Source organism: Motacilla alba, chromosome 4 (genome assembly GCF_015832195.1).
Source record: "Motacilla alba alba isolate MOTALB_02 chromosome 4, Motacilla_alba_V1.0_pri, whole genome shotgun sequence".
NCBI lineage: Eukaryota > Metazoa > Chordata > Aves > Passeriformes > Motacillidae > Motacilla > Motacilla alba.
In genome coordinates, this window is record NC_052019.1 from 53,017,552 (window position 1) to 53,039,212 (window position 21,661).

The 21,661-nt window shown below is 44.2% G+C and overlaps 2 protein-coding genes across 3 annotated transcripts in view; both read left to right on the forward strand.

The window, feature by feature from the left end:
- Positions 1 to 17,476, forward strand: part of GPRIN3 (GPRIN family member 3) — a 33,280-nt gene extending 15,804 nt beyond the window's left edge. For both annotated transcript variants that reach the window (XM_038135210.1, XM_038135211.1), the window contains exon 2: positions 8,759 to 17,476. In XM_038135210.1, the coding sequence (XP_037991138.1) occupies positions 8,840 to 11,212 (2,373 nt within the window). In that variant the 5' untranslated portion in view covers positions 8,759 to 8,839 and the 3' untranslated portion in view covers positions 11,213 to 17,476. The remainder of the gene's footprint in view (positions 1 to 8,758) is intronic.
- Positions 17,477 to 20,277: 2,801 nt separating this feature from the next.
- The window catches only part of FAM13A (family with sequence similarity 13 member A), a 149,151-nt gene continuing 147,767 nt past the window's right edge, over positions 20,278 to 21,661 (forward strand). The window contains exon 1 of the mRNA XM_038135197.1: positions 20,278 to 20,492. The gene's annotated coding sequence lies outside the window, so the exon portion shown is untranslated. The remainder of the gene's footprint in view (positions 20,493 to 21,661) is intronic.

Sequence of the window (21,661 nt, forward strand, 5' to 3'; positions counted from 1 at the left end):
TCCTGGTGTGGTCCAGTTCCATTAGGGTCAGGGTTCAACACAATAAAATGTACAGCCTCGAGAAAAGAAAAAGAAGAGGCTGAGATGGCAGCTTTTCATGTAATGGTCTCAGTGAAGTCCCATCATAAGCTTGAGTGACTGAGGTGAGCAGCTTAGAGTCCTTAGCTGGACACGCAGGTTTGAGTCATTGCCCTCAAAAGAGCATTTACCAGCATTGTAAAGACACTGCAGAATTGCTCAGATTTTATCCCTGAACACCGAAGGCCTCCAACCTGCAGCCATTTGGTTTCCTGCAGAGCCTCAATACATCAGACAAAAAGTGGCCCAGCACATGGCACTTCCTCTTGTGGGTTTTTTGAGAAGGTGTTTAGCAGGAGGCAGTTTGCTAAGGAGATTATTTTGTTCTTTTTGCTGCTCTTACTGTCAATGACAGCCAGCAGCAGAGCAAAGTGACAACGTGAAAAAACAGGAAGCAACTGCTGAGGTGGCAGCAGGAAGAAGGCAAGATATTTTTAACTGTTGGGTGTTTTTTTTTTAAAAAAAAAACCCACGGTGATAGCTGTTTCAGCTGCCAGCCTCTCTATTCACATGAGTTGTGTTTTGTGATAGCCAGGAGGTAAGAGCAGACATGGTGAGATCATCATCATGCCTTTCTTAGGTTAATCACACAGTACAGCAAATTTCTGTTACAGTAATGACTGGGTAGGCACTGCATCCTTCTTCTCTAATTACATGCCATTTGAAGTAGTTCTTTTCCGTTAGGATAACGCCTGTAAATGACAATGGGTATGTCCCTTGCCAGGTGCCTGTTATGTAAAGATCTATTCCCCTCTCTAATACTGAGCCCACCATCTTCATTAAAATAATATGATATATGAGGAGAACTTAATTTTTTCAGACTGTGCATGAGAATTAAATGTTATAATTTGAGGGTTTTACCTTATGCAAAATACATTGATCCTGCTGTCAGCTCTTCCAAGGCAGAATTTCCTTACTTGCAAAGTTGGTTTTAAAATAAGAAGTGCTGCTACAATACATTTCTCTGGACTCTGATAATATGGTTATTCAGCAGCAAATCAGACCTGATTGTCTGGGGTGGTAACTGCTCCTGTGGATGCTTCAGCCACAAGATAAATGTTTTGTATTCAGTGCACTGGGGGGAATGCTCTTAAGTAAGTCATAATGAAATTCAGTAAACTTCCTTTTGAGGACCTGAAGGCATGTTAGAGGTGCATAACAGCCTTTGTCCCTAGAAGACACCCTTTCCAAGACACACCTACTCAGCAGTGGCTATGTTTTCCTGACCACAGAAATGTGATTTTGGTGTTCATCCAGCTTCCAGTGGATCGATGTCCATGTAAACCACATCATCCTGGTTGTTGCAAGTTGTCTGGGCAACAAAGAAGAATTGCAAGAATTGCATGGGCAGCAAGCCAGCATTATGCTTTCATCGCTGAAGATGATCACTCTGCTTTATGAAGTCATGTTGGCATTGCTGTTATGAAAAATATATTTGTTGTTGGTCACTGCTAAATTGCTCTCACAGAAAGCTCACGAAGGGCTTTTGTTTGTCAGCTGTCAACATTCAAATGCAGTCAGCTGCATAATATGCATTAATGAGGGGTTAGATTTCACCATGCTTTTATCAGAAAGATAGCAGGATAGGTAAGGAGCGAAATTCCCATTGGTTGTTAGAAATTCTATTGCTTTCAACACCAAATACAAAAGTGGTGTTTGAGAGGTCCGTATGACCCTCCTGTTCACATTCCTCAAAAACCACGCCTTGTTTTTATGCAAAAGTAAGCTGAAGAAAAATAAGCAGTGGCAGTGAGCTGTGTGGAGTCACCTGCCTGATGTGGACAGCAGGTTGTTGGTTTCCTCTCATGTGCATGTGTCAGGAGTGTGCATGCAGACTTCCTCCTGAAACATGGCTTACCCTTCAAGTCAGGCTGCATTTCCTTAAAAATTACTTTCAGGGTCAGCCACTGGAGTAAGAAAAAACTGCTGATACATAATGAGGCTAAACATAATAAACATGCAGTTAAACAAAAAAAAGGTATATCCTTGTGGGTTTTACCCTCATGTTGCCTCCCCTCGAGGGTGGCCCAGGATACAAGGAATATAGCTGTAGCTTATGCAACTGTTGCAGCTGGCTGCCAGTCCGTGTAGTTGTTGTTTGATTTAGGTGTTTTCATAAAGCCATTTATCCTTCCCTTTCACCTTGGAGGAGAAAGACTGATGGGCTCTTTGCAGTGCTCTGCAGCAAGCCGTGTTCAGCAGGGGCTTTTGCGTGCTTACGTGCCTCGCCAAAGAAAGCCTTTTTATCAGGTGCTGTAGCCCTGGGAGGAGGTGTGCAGGGAGAGAGCCTGTCTTTGCAGCCCCTGCTGCTCCCCGAGGGCCTGTCTGCAGCAGGGAGCATGCTTGGAAGGGTGAGTGGGGAAATAGAGGGGCAGGATGATATGAGAGAAGAGTGTGGAGGGGATGGACATTCAGGCTCTCATCCAGCCCTCCTGTGGTTGCTTCCCATGCCACCCTCCTCTGATGTGTGAGGCTCTCTGGAGAGATTCTGGAGGCTGCAGTTACATGAGGATCTGAGCTTCTCATGGAACAAGTTTTGAACCTGTGCGAAAGGAGTGAACTTTCAAGGCTGAAAACTTCAATGGCAGGAGATGATACCAAAATTCTTAATTTAAACCAGGATTTTCAATCTCCTTGCAGTCTTCTAGCGATCTTCTCAATATTGTATTTCCTATCACTTCTAAATATTGGCTTTTCTTGATTTAAAGTGTCGCAGTGCAAGGCAAACCCATTTTCTTTCTGGAAATGTAGAAAAATTTTGCTAAACCATGTTGCACCTGTAAATCCATAACCACTCGATTCTTACTCCCACACAAACAAGAGGCTCTCACAGCACACCCACAGCACATAGCAGCCTGTTGCCTTTGGCCATGGCCAGAGGACAATGACATTTTCAGCAGGGGCAGCCCAGCTTTTGGGGTTGAGTTGCATCATAGCACTGCTAACAGTGCAGGGGCTCCTGCCAGGGTCTCATCAGCAGGTGCCAGAGCTGGATGTGGGGGTTGCTGCTTGTCTCCTGGCCAGGGCAAGATGGGTGCTGCCCACAGGGAACAGATGGGACACAGGCTGGAACATCCTGTCTCGGAGCAGAGCTGTATTTCCTTTTAGATGGACATCTTTCTAATTGTAGGGTAACTGCCAGCAGGACGGTAGAGCTGAATCATGGTTGATCACCACACAGTTTTTATTCTCTGTGCCTGCCTATTAAAAGCTGATTGCAGATATTCTCACACATCTGTCCCTGAGCGACTGCTGAGGTACCCGTGTTTGAAATGTTGGGGCAAGGTCCTGCTCAGGGCTCTTGGAAGGACGTACTTAAGGTTTGCCAGAAGCTGAGAGACATGAAGGAAGGTGCAAAGCAGTTTGCTTTGCTTTGTGTTAGTCCCAGAGGCCACTGTACCATTTGTAGGACTGGCTTTACACATTTTCTCATCTGTAGGTTGTGGGCAGCAGGTTTAAGCTGAGCTTTGTCCCTCCAAAGTGGAGGGACATGTGGAGTTCCCATGCTCTGCACTCTGCAGAGTTAATCCCTATACCTGGCAGAGAGATGCAAGATGGGAGGAGTCAACAACCAGAAAAATGCATCTCTTCAGTGTGTACAAATGTGCTAGATAAATCTTCAGTAGGTGTCAGGCTGATTGGCAGCCATCTCTTTTTGGCTGAAAATGGTAGTGCATCTTGCCCTTGATTTTCACATGATTTTCCTCAGTTTACTACCATTACAAAGCAAGGATGAGCACTGAGCCTCTGGTTTTGTATTTGGACTTCCCATTTGTGCCTCTGCCATTTCTATTTTTCATTGTGTCACGACACCTTTCTGAGCAAACCTGATAGACATCACTGGTTGTGTGTCAGCATCCAGGAGGAAGAGCTCTGAGGTCGTGAAGAGTCCTGTCTGGATCTGCTTTCTCCTCAGGACTGTCCATGTGGCTCAGTTGGTAGTTCCAGCTGATTTGGTGTTGTGGTGTGCATACAATCACCCACTTTGCTTAATGAGTGCACAGAGGGTGCTGCAGCCCTGTGTGCTGAACGTGTTGCTTCTGCTGTCCCTGTCTCTGGCACAGCTTCCTGCTTTGTCTGACCTGCAATAACATGTGCATTCCTGAGGTGCAGAAGGGGAACTGGGACTTGGAGCACCCTCTGCTTGAAATGCCAGCCCTGTCTCTGGTGGGAATCACAGCTGTGCAGGGTATCTGTGGGCATCCCCACCACCTCTTCCCTCCCTGTCATCCCAGTGAATTTGTCTCCTGTCAGCATCCCAAAACACACCGAAAGATGGAAGCTCTGCATCTTGCACCTTACCTCTTCAGGCAACCTCTTATGTATTTTAATGAATGTGTCCTTGTTTTGTGCTGTCTGTCATTTTAGTGCCAGTCTTTTTGATCCCACAGATAATTAGGAGAAAATGGCCCATAAAGCAAATTTTTCGCAAAACCCAGGATAACAAACACCCTTTGACATTGAAAAGAGGGTAAAAAACCCACTGGCTGCAGAATTAGAAGGATGTTTGTATATTTAAAATTTACAGAAATGTGTTTTATTTTCTTTGTATTTAGTGGTCTGATATGAGTTCAAGTGAGCCATTGTCTTTTTCCTCAGATCAGAAAATGAGAACAGAGACTGAATTCCCATTTCAGCAGATGTTTATCTCTGTTCTTAAACGATGTGGCTATATAATGATTTTTTGTGATGATCTGAGAGATCTTGTAAGATTAGAGCTATTAAGAGCAAGTGTTCAGCTCTTCCATTTGCAGAGACAAGGTTGAAGAGAGGGCTCAAAGAGTACGGGACTCAAGGAATGAGAAAGGTGATGAGAATCCAGAATTGGGAAAGGGGTGCTTGATTCATTTGGGAGCTGCTTTTTAGTTGTTTTTATGGTTGAGGATAGGTGGAGATGCTGGAAATCTTATTTGTGCTTGTGCAGATTTGCAGATTTCTTCCAGAGGGAATGAAAGGCAGAATCTTATGTAGGAATTTCCTGAAAATTTATTGGTTTCTATTATGAAACATGCAGACTTTCTGGTTTTGTTGAGTTTCTCATAAGAAGCAAGAGTGAAAAAAAACAAAACAAAACAAAACAACCAAACTACATGTTTTTTCAGTATTTTGGTGCTTTTCTTGCTGCCTTTCATAACCCAAATACCATTTATTCAGCTGTGTGTTATTTTGTTTTACCTAACACTCCATATTATGAACCATTATACTGTAACACTTGCAGTGTTGTTTTATATAATGGGGGTTGGTTATTACTGAAATAGATAGGAGTTTCTTTACATTGTCAGCATTGAGTTGCCTGGAAACTTCTTGGGATTTGAGGGTTTTTGGGCTTTTTACCAGCACATGAAAAAGACCTACTCAGTTACAAGAGTCTGTGAACGTCCACTGGCCATGCAGGGACCCTCCCAGACCATTTAAGCCAAACATAGACTTTGCCAAAGTTAGAAACTTCTTGTTGCTAAAGGTCCAGAACAATTCTTTGTTGAGATGAGAATGACACAGTCAGGCAGGCTAATTTGATCCTCAAGAATAAGGATAAGAACTCTGTTGGTGTAGCAAATCTGTTCTTATTACTAAAAATTGATTTTGACCTTTGTAGAGATACTAATTTCACCTCCTGTTAAAAGAAAATTTTGGATGATTGCTCCACGTCTGGCATACAAGACTTGAAAAATTCATCAGCGATCTTGATTTGTTTTGACGTGTTTTTTTGCCTTCTACTGAGTTTTGTATTTCTGTTTTTCTTAAATATGTGCTTGCAGGCAATGTTGTTTGCTTGTTTGAATCCTCACTGTCTTGGCAGTTGAGTACCATTGCCCACCGGTCCCAACCTTGTTCTTCATTCCTATATAACAGGACTCAAATAATAAAAATGAGACAATAATCATAAATGAGATTCCAATAATACAAATGCCTTTCCAATTCTGTAACCTGTGGGGCTTTCTTGATGCTCTCTTTCATAAGACTTTGCTTTTTTCTGATTTTTATTAATTCTTAAGTTAGAATATTTTCTTAAGTTACCATGCTTATTTAGGCTACTTCAGTGCCTTTGGCTCCTGTCATTAGGATGGTTTAGTGACAGTCTAGAAAAAAATTCCCATGACTTTGACAAAAAAGTCTTTATAGAAACCTTATGCTCACAAACTAACTCATATGCAGAGTCATTCCAGGCAGAAAAATGATCTACCCTTCAATCCCTATGCAAGGGTCAGGCAAAATGTCAGCACTATGCTCAGTTATCCCACATCAGAGAATAGGTTCAGGTAGGTTTTCTGGGGGGAAATTTCTTCTGTTGATGTAGTATATCAAGGACTGGAAGCAAAATCTCTTTGAATTACCATAGGAAGCAGACATTCAACCGCGAGTTTCAGGTGATTCTAGTAAAGAGCCACTAAACAGATAGGGAGAATTCATGCAGAGTTCAGGCCAGAACTAATTCATTTAATTGAAAAATTAGGAATCACTACCCTGTTGAATGGGTATGAGTTAAAAGATAATGCTCCTGTATGCAGATTGCCTTGCCCAGGTTTTGTATAGTGAGGAACCAAACAGATTTTCTCTGAAATCTTTATTTCTTCTGACTGTGTTTGCTGAGTAGTACCTCTCACCAAAAAATTGGGATTGATTTTGTTCCATTATTTGCTTGATTTTTCTTAAATAAACTCTGGATCTAAAAAATAAGGGGGAAAGATATCTGACCTACCCAGTTGTATGAACTGGTTTGGTTTGCATCAATGTTTGGAAAAGGAAAGAAGAGAATAACAGAATTTAGTCCAATGGATACCCAAAGCCATCTGTTCCTCTCCTCTCAGCCCTTAGACATTTATAGAACAGGGTGCACGTGGAAGGTCTGTCCTTCCTTCAGGACTATATGGGCTGTCCTTAAAGTGTGAAAAAAATGAAGGCAAGGCATGTGGGCAGCCACAAACTTCCATTGGTTTTCAGCCTGGTTTACATGCTCAGTACTTCCCAAAAAACTTGTCAATCCTTAGCCCTCCTGGAAAGCCATCATGGGGAGATGCTGGGCTGCTGTCACAGACTGCAGCTAAGAAACTTGGGATCCTTCAGGGGCAGGATTACAGTTTCTCAGGGCTGGCTTTACCCTGGAGCCTGTATTTCTGTGGCTGGACAGAACCCAAAGAGGCAGGATAAAAATAATAAAATTTTAATACCTGGAAGATAGAAAGCTTAATGAATAAGTAATAAGTTGCATCACTTTTCCTTTTCTAAGAAAAAAAGTGACTGTATTTTTAAAAATTTTCCTTCATTGAGCATTTTTCTCCTGTTGCTCTTTTAAAGTATCCTAAGGTGCTGAAATTTGGGGTTCATTTTACTAAGGAAACTAAGGAAGTCATACCACTGCTATCCAGGCTGAGAAAAGGAGAGTAGAGATTTTTCTGGAGAGAAATTTTGTTGATTTTGCTAGTGGATAGGAAGGGTCTGGAACAGCTGAGTGACTGCTCTACTGCTTCCAGCATCATCTCCCTAGTAATGTAGCAAGGGAGATCCTGCTGTGTGCCTGCAGAGACAGGGGCACACAAACAGGTACAGCAATGTTCTTGTCATCAGGTTAACAAAACTTCAGTGTCTCCCAGTTCTCATACCTGTTTTGCTGGCAGGATAAGCCAGTGAAAGCTTTTTAAACAATCACAGATAGCCTGAAGCTTAAAAGAAGAGTGGGATGGGATTTTATCACCGGCCACCACTACTCTGCTGACATGGATCCCATCCTTGATCTCTAGCAATGTACAGGCTAAGCCCTTTGGAAAGCCAGCAAAAACATTTGGAGATCACCTCCAGTTTGGATGGTTTCTCTGCAGTCCTGGCATCATTCCAGCCTGGATTACTCTGTTCTACCTGCTTAAAATCCCACCCCAATTCCCTGGGTATGGCATGAACCCCTCCTGTTCTGTGGTGCTGCAATGTTCCCCTTTCAATTTCATACCACCTACCTCTAAGTTGATTTCTAGGTCATCTGTACCCCCATTTGTTAATCAAGCTGGCTTCCTTGTAATTATTTCAAGGATCTCTGTGTGACAGCAGTAAGTGTGTGCACAGCCCTGGTGTGCAGTACCTCCTCTTGGTTTCTGCCTGCATCACCCAGCAGGTTGTGATCCCTCCATATTCCAAACAGTGAGGTTTCGGTTCATCCACATTACTCTGAATTGACCTGGTGCCCCCTGTGACACTGTCCTTGTTGGTAGTGGAGCTAAAAAGGCTATCCTTGAGAAGAAGGGGGAACTGGTGCTCACTAAAGATGTAGAATCCACTCAAACCTAGGGACCTGTTCTTCACATAGGCATTTCCTTCCACAGGTGGCTTGCTAGAGAATATTATCACAGGGATTTTATTCTGTGACTCAAACTTCCATGCAAAGTTTGTATCTCTTCTTTGATTTCATATTTCTTTTTTTTCCTTCCTCTTGGCATGTCAATGTTTTCATTAATGTATCAACAGCACAGAAGCTTTTGTTGCTTTGTCCCTAGTATTGTTTTCTCCATCCTGACCTGAGAATTGGGAGGTCCTTGAAACCTGTGTCTTTTTTGTGACTTTCAGGCAGAATTGGGTGCTTCACTTCCCATCCTGCCTGCAAGTATTTCTCTTCGCACTGTAAAATCTATTAGTTATGGGTACTTTTTCTTAAATCTGACAGCTGCTAACACTGTGTTTGTTTCATTAACAGATTAGCTTCACAGGAGGCAGCCTGCCCAGCGAGAAAACTCCAAGGAGAAGCTGAGGACAAACAACATCTTGAAGACAGTCCATGGGGACTGTACCAGATCCTTTGAGATCTGCCAAGCTTTCCCTGGTCTCAACTTCTGCAGAGGAGGAGCACCTGGGAGACCTGCAACCTGCTAAGCACCAGCCCCAACCCCCCAGTGGCGAGAGGACCAGCAATGGCTTCCCATGCGCACCGTCCAGCTCAGCTGGGGTTTGCTTCTTCAACCTGACCTGCACAGGTGCTGCCAGCACACAGAGTTGTGAGCAGTGCCACACAGATGATGACAGCCAGCAGGAAGCTTTTTCTCCCAGCCTGGCCAGCACAAGTGCAGAGGGGCATCCTGCAGATGTAAAGCCTGCTGGTTGTTCCCAGCCAGCGGGCATCCAGGCACCGGCAGTGCCAGCCCTTGCTGCCGCAGGAGCCCTCTCGGTGGGGCAAGGGCCAGAGATGATGCCAGCCCCCCAGAGCTCCCGGCAGTTTGTGCAAGGCAGCCAGGCCAAAACGAGCTCCCTGACACAGATAGATGACTCTGCCTTGAAACCTCAAGGAACTGATGATCAGCCAGCGCTTGAAGTGTTAAATTATTCTTCCCCGGGTGATCCTGTCGGAGTTAATCAATTCTGTCATACTTCTCAGGCAAACCTTCTTCAAAGAGGGGAAAAAGACAGGGAGGCAGAGAAAAATGGTTCTGCTGTGTGTCAGTCAGCCTTGGCAGCAGGGCAAACCGAAGCTGATCTGGGGAGAGACTCACAGACCAGTCTGGAGGCAAAAGGCGGGACTGCAGACACGCCGCAGTTGCGCCCTGCAGATAAAACTGAAGTGGTGCAGAGCAGCGAGGCACCAGCCCAGTCTGGCCACGGGAGTCCCCATCCTGTACATAACCTGGGCCCCACGCCTGGGAGTCCAAACCCCACCCAGCTCTCCAAATTCAGAGAAACAGGTACAATGACAGCTCAGCAAGAGAGCAGCCCTTTTACTCAGGAAGCTGTTAGCAGGACATGGCGGGATGCTGAGGTTCAGGCCGTGGCTACTGTGGAGAGCAAATCAGCTTCCACCAGTCCCAGCATCTTTGCTGCCTTCTTAAAAGAGAATCCTCCTCCAGAGGAGAAGGAAGAACTGCACATAATTTACCAAGGAGGTATGGGGCTGAGCCAGGCTGCACTTATTGACAGTTTATCCTCACAACAAAAGTCTCCATGTTCTCCTGGTATCACATCAAAATCGACTGTTGTGGCTGTGACTGCTTCAGCCCAAACCCAGCCTGGGGTCCCATCTGACATGGCATCTCCAGAATCAGCAGATAACGTGAAACCTGTTCTCCCCTGCTCCCCTGCAGCTGTTACCTCTCAAGGAACATCTGTGGGTAATGCTGAAATGAGCAGGGCAGCCCATGATGTCAAGGATGCTGCTCAGCTGCCAAAGGATGCTCCAGTCCCACCAAAGCCCATCCCAGCTGAGCAGCTTGGAGTTGACTCCAGTAATCAAACTCCATCACAGTGTGGGACTGGCACTGGTGAGCCAAGCACCACTTCCACTGATGCTGTCCCAGGAACCCAGAACAACGTGGTGCAAGATCTCATCCCTCGTGCAGGAAGCAGCCGGTCACCTTTACTTTCTGGCAAGGACACTGAAGCCAAGCAGAAGGAGGTCCTGGGCAGCTCTGAGCAAAAGCCTGTGCAAAGCAAGTGTGGGAGTCAAGGGCAGGCCAGTCCTAACCAATCTGTGGTAAAATCAAAGGAGGAAAACTTGGTGGTGCTTGATTCTAAAGGAGGGCTGAATGTCAGCAGCCAGCCTGCCGCCGTCCGTGCAAAGGCGTGCCCACAGGAGGCAGGTGAGAAGGACAGCAGAGGCCACGGAGACAGCGGCCAGTCTCAGGTGGCTGGTGGCCAGAACCTGCAGGCAGGACTGACACCCGAGCTGAGTGTGAGTCCTGCAAGTCTTGCCCCTCCCATGGCAGCATCGGCAGCTCCCCAGCAACAGGCCCTCCAGGCCAGGCAGTCCGGACATGATCTCCACACTGCAGTGATTCCTGCTTCCTCTCAGGCTGTGCCAAACCTGGGGGAGAACAAAAAGCATTCCACTCCAGCCATGGAGGCGAAAGTACAGGTGAAGCAGTCCAAACATGTCAGGGATGTTGTTTGGGATGAGCAAGGAATGACGTGGGAGGTTTATGGTGCTTCCCTCGATCCAGAATCCCTGGGAATTGCCATCCAGAACCACTTACAGAGACAAATACGGGAACATGAGAAACTGATCCGGGCTCAGAACAGTCAGACTCGGAAATCCATTTCCTCAGATACATCCTCAAATAAAAAACTAAAAGGGAGGCAGCACAACGTGTTCCAGTCCATGCTGCAGAATTTTAGGCGTCCTAATTGCTGTGTCCGACCTGCTCCTTCTTCTGTGTTAGACTGACATGGTTTGCAGGGGTGCCTAAATACCTGTGGTGGTGGAGAGAATCCCTCCCCTCAAGTCCTGCTGTTTGATTGTGTAATTGGGGTTGTGATGCAACAGTGGAAAATTATTTCCCTTTGTTTTCTGGCTAGCCACATGCTCCATCCTGCCATTATTATTGTCACAGCTGGTGTATTTCCACGTTATGCCCCAACCTTGACTGCTGTCAGATGAAAAGTTAGGCACTTAGCAAAAGCACAAATTTCAATTGCCATCTTACTGCAGGGAGAGCAGCACCTTCTGATAAAGCAGGAAGCTGAGGGATTGTCAGAATTATGGGAATTTATTTATGTGCATTATGCGGTCTTAGTCAAAGGGGTGGACTGAGGGAAGCTGAGAGAGGTGGAATTAAGGTTCAACAGCTGTAAAGACCTAATGCAAGACAACTTTTCTGGTTTGTAAGTTGAGGCAAGTCCATGAACAGGCTGTGGACATTGATCACTGAGCAGCCTCACTTCTGTTGGTACTGTGGGCCGCCGGTCTCAGTGAGCCCTAGGGAGCCTAGTCTTCCGCTCTTGTTGAAATGCACAACCAGGCAAAGAATGAGGATCAAGACTGAAGGATTCTCTGTTTGGGGGAAGCTAAGTCTGTGGGATGTTGATTCCCAGAAGGGGAGGTGAGAGAGATGCTTTTTGTCCCCTGCAGTGGCCACTCTTACGGTATAAGCCGTCGAGGCACGGAGAGCGCATCAATAGATGGACCTGCACCCAGCAGGATGGTACTCACCCTTCTCTGGTACTCCTGCCAAGTCTTTAAAAAGCAGGGAGCTGTTCTGCCTCCTCAGGTGGGGTGGGCAGCCCCTGCTCCCAGCCTCTTGTGGCGCTGAGCACCTCTGTTCTAAGTCACTCATTAAAGTGATGTGGATCTTTCTTCTCTCTCCAGAGATGCACAGTAATGTTTTCCCATAGCAGCAGGCTTTCCTGTGCATTGGGGTCCATGAGCCTCTATGTCTAGTGTGTTACACTGATTTTTTTTCCCTTTAAGTCCTTAGCCAATTCTATTGGTTTTTCAGTATTTTGGTGCTTTTCTTGCTGCCTTTCATAACCCAAATACCATTTATTTAGCCTATGTGTTATTTTGTTTTACCTAACACTCTATATTATGAACCATTATACTGTTACCTTGAAAAATTTGCAGCAGTACTGAAATCTTGAGACAATCTTTGCTGTATTTCTGAACTTAGTTATAGAAACTGCTAATAAAAAGTAGCTTAGTGACTGTTTCTCCAGAAGTATGATATACAATAATGTCTCAAATATATGTTGATCTCATTTCTCAATAATATTTTTCAACTTGGGAAATGTGTTTCCCAGTAGCTTTGTATTTTGTCCACTAGAGTTCATTATGGGAGGCTGGGGAACTCCTGCAGTTTGTAGAAAATTTAGTTATCAATCCTGCAAAGCACTGATGATTCCGATATTGTAATCCTGCAGAGTACTAGAGTTAAATAGAAAATATTTTTAGTCCATTAAAGATTTTTCATGAATCATGATGATAATTTATTTCTGTCTCTAGTACCACACACCTGACTTACTCTGTAGATCTTACTCTTACAATTTACTCTAAATCTTACAGGTTTACACTGTGTAAATGAGTATTAGTATCTTTTTTCTTTATTTTTTTGTGAAGTGAACCTGAAGTGGTCCCCAGTTATTTAGGAGGCCAGACTTCTTGAGTACATCAACTGCCAAACCTTCATAGTAGCTGTTTGGGGGCAATTTTTCCCCAGCAGAAAGTAAAATACTGTAAGATACAACATTTTAACCCAGTGCAATGAAAAGTGTTGTCTCTAAACATAGTGCTGAATTGACTCCTAGTTTTCCTCAGATATATACCAGGGGGCTTTATGTCACGTCCTTGTTCAATTTCTGTATGTTATTTCAAGTTCTCTCCTGCTTGTGGTGCTGAGTTTTTAATTCTGAAACACCACATTAGAGAGTGTCTTCCCACCTCTGCCTACCAGGAGGAAAGTCTCCAACCTTTTTTCTGTTAGTACTGCTGTTTTCACCCCCTTCCTAGCAGTGTCTGAGATGTGAGTTTCACGTGAAATTCTGTGTGGGATTAATATTGACAGTATCATTAGGTCAGGTTAGTCGACAAGTTCAGTGTCTCTTCCCATATTGTGTCTGTGTCAGCCCTGACAGGGTTCCCCGAGTTGCCTGCAATTCTTGCTGTGTCCTGTCCAGGTCCAAGGCTCTGTGCTGCTCCTTTGACCTCCCTCCTGCCCCTTCCCTTGCTAGCTGCTGCCCAGCCTGTCTTCCTGTGAAGCCATGTCCCTTGGCTCAGCTCGTCCCCCTCTGCGTTCCCCTTGCTGTAGCTGTGAGCCAGCTTATTCTGAACTGTCCCTTTATAAATATGCTCAGTCTGAATATACAAATGAATTGTCCTATTTTTTTTTCCAGAGGAGAATAAACAGCTACCACTCATTCACTGATTTCCATGAATTTTATCCTTTAGCGTCAGCTCTGCAAAATATTTCTAGGATATGGGTATGAGTTGCTTTATGGAGACCAAACTAGGCTTGGCAATGAATTAGCAGGATTCTGGGGCAGCACTGGATTTACTGCTTCTTTGCAAGGAATGAGAGATCTCCCCTGGTTCCTTGCAGCTTCTTTCAGCTGTGAGTCTTCAGTAGCTGGTCCACCCTCCCTTCCCCACATCAAATGACCTTTCTTCTAGGAAAATTTCACCAGTGCATTCGTAGTACAAAGCTCCGATGGACAAGTTCCTGAGTGGATGCACCTGAACAACTGCATGGGCATACTGAAGCAAAATGTAGTGTTCAGCCTGTCTTCTGGGCAAATATGAGTGCAAAGATGCAAATTGTCCATGGCACTGTCTGGTGGCTGCAGAAGTCCTGCAGACATGTTTTGGAAGCCAAGCAATAAAGGGCCAAAAGCCAACACATAAAAATGGGTTGATAATCACCAGCACATCTCATGGAAAATATTTTAGGTTTTAACTGTGCCTTGCTAGGGCAGACTGTAGGCAACCTGCTAGTTTGACACTGGTGATTAGTGCTTTCTCCTGCATACAATGCCTGGGTGACAATGTGAATCCTTACTGACAACACATCTTTCACCAACAGCAGAACAACCACACTGGGGGTAGCAATTAGCAAATATTATGCATTTGAGTGTGCTTATAGCAGCCAAGAAAGGCTGTTCTTGGTGTCTTGTCAGTCTCAGAAATGAAAATGCACTTGGAGTAGTGATATGGCAGAGAGTAGGCGGAGATGATCCATGTGCCACCACCCCATTCTTTTTCTCTGCCCAGTGACTCAGAATCACGTTGCATCACATTGGATGGGTAACAACCAAGAAAATCCATTTGGGCTAATAAAGGGAGGGTTCAGAACAGAAAATACTTTGTCATTCCCAAGAGCAAATATATATTTAAAAAAAAAAAAAAAAAAACAAACCTGTGTTGCAACCTAGCCAGTTGAAATAACTCTTAAATTTTTTTTTTTTTGCTTTTTTTTTTTTTGCTTTTTTTGCAAGATGAGAGTTTTTGGGAAAAAAGCTCTGTGTCAGGAAACCCTTCCCTGTCAATTGCATTTTCTAGGAAGGGCGATGTAGCAAGAACCAGTAATAAAAGCAGTGAATAAGAATGGAAGATTTACCCCTAGTTTCACTTAGGGGGCTTTCCACTAGATGCCCCCTAGATCCAAAGGTGAGAATAAGCATGTTTTGATGTTGCCAATACAATACTTGAGTTGAAGGAACATCTCATTGGAGGCAATTTGCAATATAGTCCTGGATTTCATGTGAGGCTGTGATATCCATCTCTGTGCACTTGGTTGGGATCTGCCAGCTTTGTGTTGTTTGGGCTCAAGTGCTGAAGTTCTGCCTCATTTCTGCTGACTTGGTTTGGAAAAAAGTGAGGAAAGAGCTGAAGGGACAAGAAGGGCAATATCTGTCTTCTCCATTTCAGGAGAAGAAAACATTCTTTTGAATACAGAAGAAGAAATTGCTGAGAAACATGGGGAGGGAAGGACTAAAACAGAAGTAAAATAAAGTTGGTGTAGGTGCTTCACAATGAATTCCCATTCTCATGTCTGTTTTGCCCACTTGCTTTCTGACCTCATGTATTTTTTATCTGTTGGCATCCCATGTCTTTTAGGAAATTGAATATTTCCAAAGGCTGTACATTTTGCTAGTATTTACAGATATATCCAAATAGGATTCAACAAAACCTCTAAGCAGTCAATCTGTTTGTTACTGCCACTAAAACGTAAGAGCTTGTAAAATGCACCGTTTGAAGAAGTATATTGAAGAGATTCAAAAAATTGAGTATATGCTCTAAAGATAGCACTAGCTTTTCTCTTAAGTTCCATTAATGTGTTGAAGTGTTAAAGTTAGAGGTGGAAATCCAAATGACAATCAGTGTTGATGAGGAATTCAAATTGGCTGCCACTGGTTTTCAATTTGGAAGCTTCATGGAATGTACCATACCAGTGTTTCATTAGTTAGCTCAGTTTATGCAAGGTTTTTATGAATGCACAAATTTTATTAACTTATTAGCTCTGTTATCTTTTTGTGTGTCTATCCTTCCACACCTCTTAAAAATTAACGCAAAACGCTGCCACAACAGAGTAACTTTTGCACACAGCATGTGAGAATGGCTGCTCTGAATGATAGACAACTGATTGTCAGACTCCGTGGGCTTAGAAAATTAAGAGCTGAGGTCTGAGGGAAACTCTCCCTCCTTTTCCCTAACTCCCTGTTTCAGTAACCAATCTCTGCTGGTTTATTTTTTGGTGTCTCTGTGATGCCTGTATGAGTGGTCAGTATTTTCAGGTGTCCCAAAGACATGAAGGTAGATCCTTACCCAAATACTGCACACTATGAAATATCTGGTGCCATTGGATGCTGTGGTGTGACCTGAAGGTCGGGTCCTGTAACTTGAACTGGCTTCAACATTCTTTTAGGGGCCTAAATTATCCCCCTTGAGTTACGGTAGATGTTTAAAAGAAAGACTGAAGTATTACAGCTGAATTGAGCCAAACTAATTTTTTTTTTTTTTAACTCTGCGATATATTGGTTTTTCTGCTTTGTGTTTTTCTGAGTAGCTCTTCCTTCCTAGAGTTTATAATATGGATTTTGCATCAAATCCCAGCAAAGAAGATCTTGCAAAGTGAAACCTACTTTTCATCATTCAGCCTTCTTTAAAGAAAAGTGATGTTATTACTGAGCCAAATCACACAGAGAGGAAATATTTTTTCCTCTAGGAAAACTTCTGATGTAGGTAAGCTTATGTGTGTGTCCCTGTTTAAAAGGCAAGTACATGTGTGCAGGTCTCATGCATCACTCTTGCTCTAATATGATTTTTTCCGTTTGCCCTTCTGATTGAATGCTGGAGGCTTAGCATTTTGCAAAACCTTGAGGCAAGTTTAAATCCTTCTCCTTCTCTGGTCTCTAAAAAGCAGACTGTGGGTGATAGAAAGCATCTGATCTCCTTAGGAACAGAATCACATCAACTAATCCCCATTTGAAATATGAGACCTTAAGTTTTTGTTAGCTTTCTGCTGAGACTGACACTCCTTGGAGTAGAAATAAATGACAAATCTGTCTGCAAAGTCTCCAGCAGTTATCTGCTGCAGAATATGAGTCTCTCAGATGCTTCTCAGCAGCTCTGCTGTAAGAGGTGACGCTTCTGCTGGAGGGTCCTCGTGACACTTCCCTTAGCTCAGTTCACAATCAATAGTTTCAAGTGCATCAGAAGCAAGTTTAGACATTGCCCTGAGGAATTTCCATAAAATGGAGGAGAACTGTTTGTGTGTTTGTGGCACATAAAATCACTGAGTCTGAGATGTGAAGTAAAGGTCTCAGTGACACTGAATAGTATTGGGAATTTCTGCCCAGAATTAAAGGTAGGGAGTGTATCTGAACTTTTAATTTCAAAAAACTATGGCCATGAGTCAGCCAGCATCAGAAGAAAACCAACTTGGAGGCTTCTAACAACAACTAATATTATTGTGGCTTTATTAATTTTACAGTGACACTGATTGAATGTGATGTACTGTACAAAATAAAAGCTAGTCTTAGGCTACCACGTGTACCATGGCATTCATTTGAGACATACCAACAAAAGTTTGCATGTGAAAAGTCTTAAAGTGATACTAAAGCAATGTTACCCACCTGACTGAGTCCCTTAGGAATTTAATGTTTTGCTGTTTCACATCTGGTTTCCATGCTGAGTACAATAAAATGAGCACTGTCTTAATTATTCTGGGTCTCTGTTTGTAGGCTGACATGGGAAAAGAAAGGAATCTTAAGGGTGAACATTCTGCCAGAATTCATGGATGTGTGTAGGTCAGAGCAACTATGAAGGGCTTTCTGGATTCAGGTCTGTGATCTGGCACCTTGCAAAGCTCAGCGTGGTGGTAGAAGCTTCCATGTGCTGTCCCTGCCGGAGAGGAGACCTGTCTGCTTCCTTCTGTGTAAGTGCAGTCCCTTTGCACAGCTGCTCACCAGCACAGGCTCTTCTGCATCAGCTGCTGCTCTGCCCTTTGGCACCAATTCACTCAGCCTTTCAACACCCCCTGCCACACCACCACACACTACTCAGCCAGCACAGCCACCCCTGAGCCCAGGTGGGAAAGGCAGCGTTTTAACCCTGCGGTGTCACCGCTGTAGCAGATGGTCACCACCACCCACCAGCATGCCTGCACACCACACACAAATCCAAGAGCATCAGCATCACAGTAACTATTTTCTAGCCCAAAAAAGGGAAGTTTTGTCGCATAGTACAAAAGATCATAAGACAACAGATTATGGAAGTATTTTGACCCAGTGCTGTTACAGATATGGTATATCCATGTACTTAGGTATGGTATATCTATGTACCTATCTTCTAGAAGGCATGAGGACCCCACCTTGGCACACACCTTCCTAGAATGAGAGGACAGGAGCAGAACAGACTGAGATAATGCAGTTGCATGGTGCCGCTGCTACCTGTGATGTTCTGTCTGCTCACCCTAAGCTGGAGGGTATTTCCAAAAATAGTTATTTGTGTTTACTTGTGCCTTGTAGTTGTCAGGGTGCTTCAACTAATTGCCCAGTCCTTTGGGCAATTGCAGAAGGTATTTTATTAATGAGCTTTGCTGGATTCCTTCTCATATGGTTTGGGTTCCTGCATGCCAGTGCTTGCCAAACATTAGTCCCCAAGCTGCCAGAGTGGGGTCCTTCCCTGCAGCAGCTTGGTTCATTCATCTCTGTGCTGCATTTGTCAAGGTCTCTTAGTAGGCAGGAAAGCTGAGGTCTCCTTTTTGTATTTCATCCTTGTAGCCTTGCTGCTGTAAGGAAAAAAGCCTAAAGATCCCTCACCCTGAGGGGACTGACCCAGCAGAAAAAGGACTAGTGCAGAAAATAAGCTACCGTCCTATCAAACCAATGATGACCAGTGCACATTTTCTGGCTGATGCAGACTTTGTCATGTAACGTGGCAGTTTCAGGGAGATGGTGCCTTGAAAAACAGAGAATATGTCTGGCTTCTTGTTCAAACATTAACTGATTTACTGAGGATGTGAGCTTTCCAAACAGCCGCACATAACATCCTGGGATATCTGCTTCACCTAATCTGCTAGAGAAACCACCATGCCCTTAGGGATTCAAATGCCATCAAAATCACTCACAAAATCACTGAGACAGGTGTTTCCACTCACAATAGGCAGGATTGTGAGGGAAAAGAAGATTTTCTCAGCAAATTTCAAATTACTCTATCCTATGAGGGCCATAAAATTACTAGTTTGGCTAGCCAATGTTTTAAAACATAGGCACTTAAATCTGCGACTGAGGCACTTATATCTGCAACTGAGTATTTAAAGAAATACAACCTCATTGGTGAGAAGTGTAGCGTGCTCTTGCCTTTTGTTAAGGTCAGGTCATGGAGACTTGTGGATGCTTGAACTATTCACAAAACAAGCCACTCTTGATGAGACATCTGTATGCAGTGTGATAGTAGGTAACTCATTGTAGGCAGCTCTCAGTTGCAGTGACAACCTGCAGACAACCAACAGAAAGTTGTCAGAACAAATTAGGAAATGGTGATTGTATGGTGATTGGACGGATGTTAGCAGTCTGGGGAAGTGATCACTGCCCTGAACTCAGTGCTGGTGAGTGAGTGCACCTTTAGCACTGTGTTCAGTTTTGGGCCCCTCACTTTAAAATGTCCATTGAGGTGCTGGAGCATGTCCAGAGAAAGGCAAGAAGGCTCGTGAAAGATCTAGAGAACTTATGAGCAGCGGCTGAAGGAGCTCGCATTGTTTTGTCAGGAGAAAAGGAGGCTCAGGAGGCACTTCATCCTTCTCTACGACTCCCTTCATGAAAGGATGCTGCAGTGAGGTGAGTGCTGGTCTCTTCTGCCATGCCTGTAGTGTGAGGACCAGAGGAAATGGCTTTAAGCTGAGGCACAGGACATTCAGATTAGATATCAGAAAAATCCTTTCCACTGTTAGGTGGTCAGGCACTAGAATGGGTTGACCAGGGAGGTGGTGGAGCCACCATCCCTGAAGGTGCTCGACAGGTGTCTGGATGTTGTGCTGGGAGATGGTTTAGGAGTTACCACGGTAGTGTTGGGTGGATGGTTGGACTTGATGATCTTAAAGGTGTCTTCCAACCTTGACAATTCTTAGACTCTGTGGTATGCCCCACTGTTACTCGTATTTCGGCAATGTTTGTAGGAGTGCTTTTGTCACAAAGCACATCTCTTTCTAAAGAGTCCTTCACACTTACAATAGACAAATTAAGTAGGATCAGCTGCTTGGGAAATCGGGTGCCGGCCTACAAAAGAATTTGACTTTGCTGTGCCATCTTAGTGATAGATTTTCTTTTTTAAAAAAGTTTTCTAATAGCCTGCTGTGGATTGCAGCACAAGGAAGGGATTTGGGTCATTCATGCTGAGGTTTTGCCTTAATTCCATAATTCTTTTTATTTCTTTTCCTAATTATAAACCTGCTCATGGCAGTGTTTTTTTTCTCTCAATTTACTTACATAACATCAGAAAGCTGAGCAGTTAAGGACATTTTTCTCACGGGCTGCTAAAAAACACCCTGACAGCTGGAGCACAACCACTCAGCACCCACCTTTCCCTCGGTGCCTGGTGGAGAATGGCTGGTGTGCAGGAATGTCTGCTGGACTCTGCAAAGCCCCCACACCTGGGCTGAGCCAGGAACTGGTGGACTGTATCACCCTGGCTGTGAGAAGGAGGAGAGACCAGGTCTGCCTGGGAACCAGCAGAGGTGAGACCATCCATGAAGCTGCTCCTTCTGGGGTTTGGGAGCTCCTCATGTTTCTTCCTTTCTTGTGTCACTTACTTTTTGAAGGACAGCTACTGAGTTGCCAGTTAATGAGAGAAATTGCTTAGTTTAGTAAGTGTTAAGGTAGGGAAAAGCCTCTAGGGAGATACTTTCTCCATGCATTGGGTTATTCACCCTCCTCAAACTCCTGGGCTCCCCTTAGGTTTTGGACACATTGAGTCCAAACTAACATTGAGTGCCTGCTCTGTAGGCAGAGGCTGGTGGCAAGGCTTTGCTTTTTTTTCTGGCCATAGAGAAAAAATGGGAAATAAATAGGGCTGACACTTGCTCAGGTCATATGCAAATATCTCCCTGCACCTGGTGTGACTTCTTCAGCTATTTAAAGGAGAAATGTTGGCTAAGAAAGTGAAGATCTGTAGAAAGAAAGGGAAGATCTGTAGAGCAGTTTAAGTAAGCCTCCTGTAATGAGTCCTACAAATGACATAAGGCAAATGCAAAATATGCTCTAATTTTGATTCATTACATGAAATATCCTTTATTACAGGTTTATCTCTTTGCATTCACTGACATAGTTCTGCATGCTTACATATTTCCCTGCTGGAAAAGTCTTCCTGGTATTCACCCTAACTTCCTGCTGTACAGCTTATGCACTGACAGTCCTTTCTGCACTCATCTTATTTTAGAGACGAATAATGTAGTCACTGTCGCTGAAGCCCTCTGAAAGCACTATCCTCTGCATTGTCATCTTGGGCTTTATTATCCTGGGAGCTGACAGTGCTCTCTCTCTCTCTCGCCTCCCAAACTAAGCCACCTTTCCAGCTTGGTTCAGCTGATGATGAAAGACAACTGAAGAGTGAAGTGGTTGGTTTTTCACTCCTGTTTGCTCCTCATTTTTTGGATGTTGCCATGAGTGATACTGGCAGCTGCCTTGCATTTCCTAAGGTACCTTCCTGTGCTTTGGGGACACATCCTGACATCACTAAACTAAGTGCCACTATATGCCTTTTCCTTCCTGGACTGGATGTGAATAAGTGGCCCCTTCCCCACCTGTCACTCATCTCTCTGCCCTTGCAAAGCCAAAGCCAGGTTCTCTGGCCTGTTCCCTTTTGGTGGAGCAGAAAGCAGTGCTGTTTGTTTTTTTTTCTACTGGA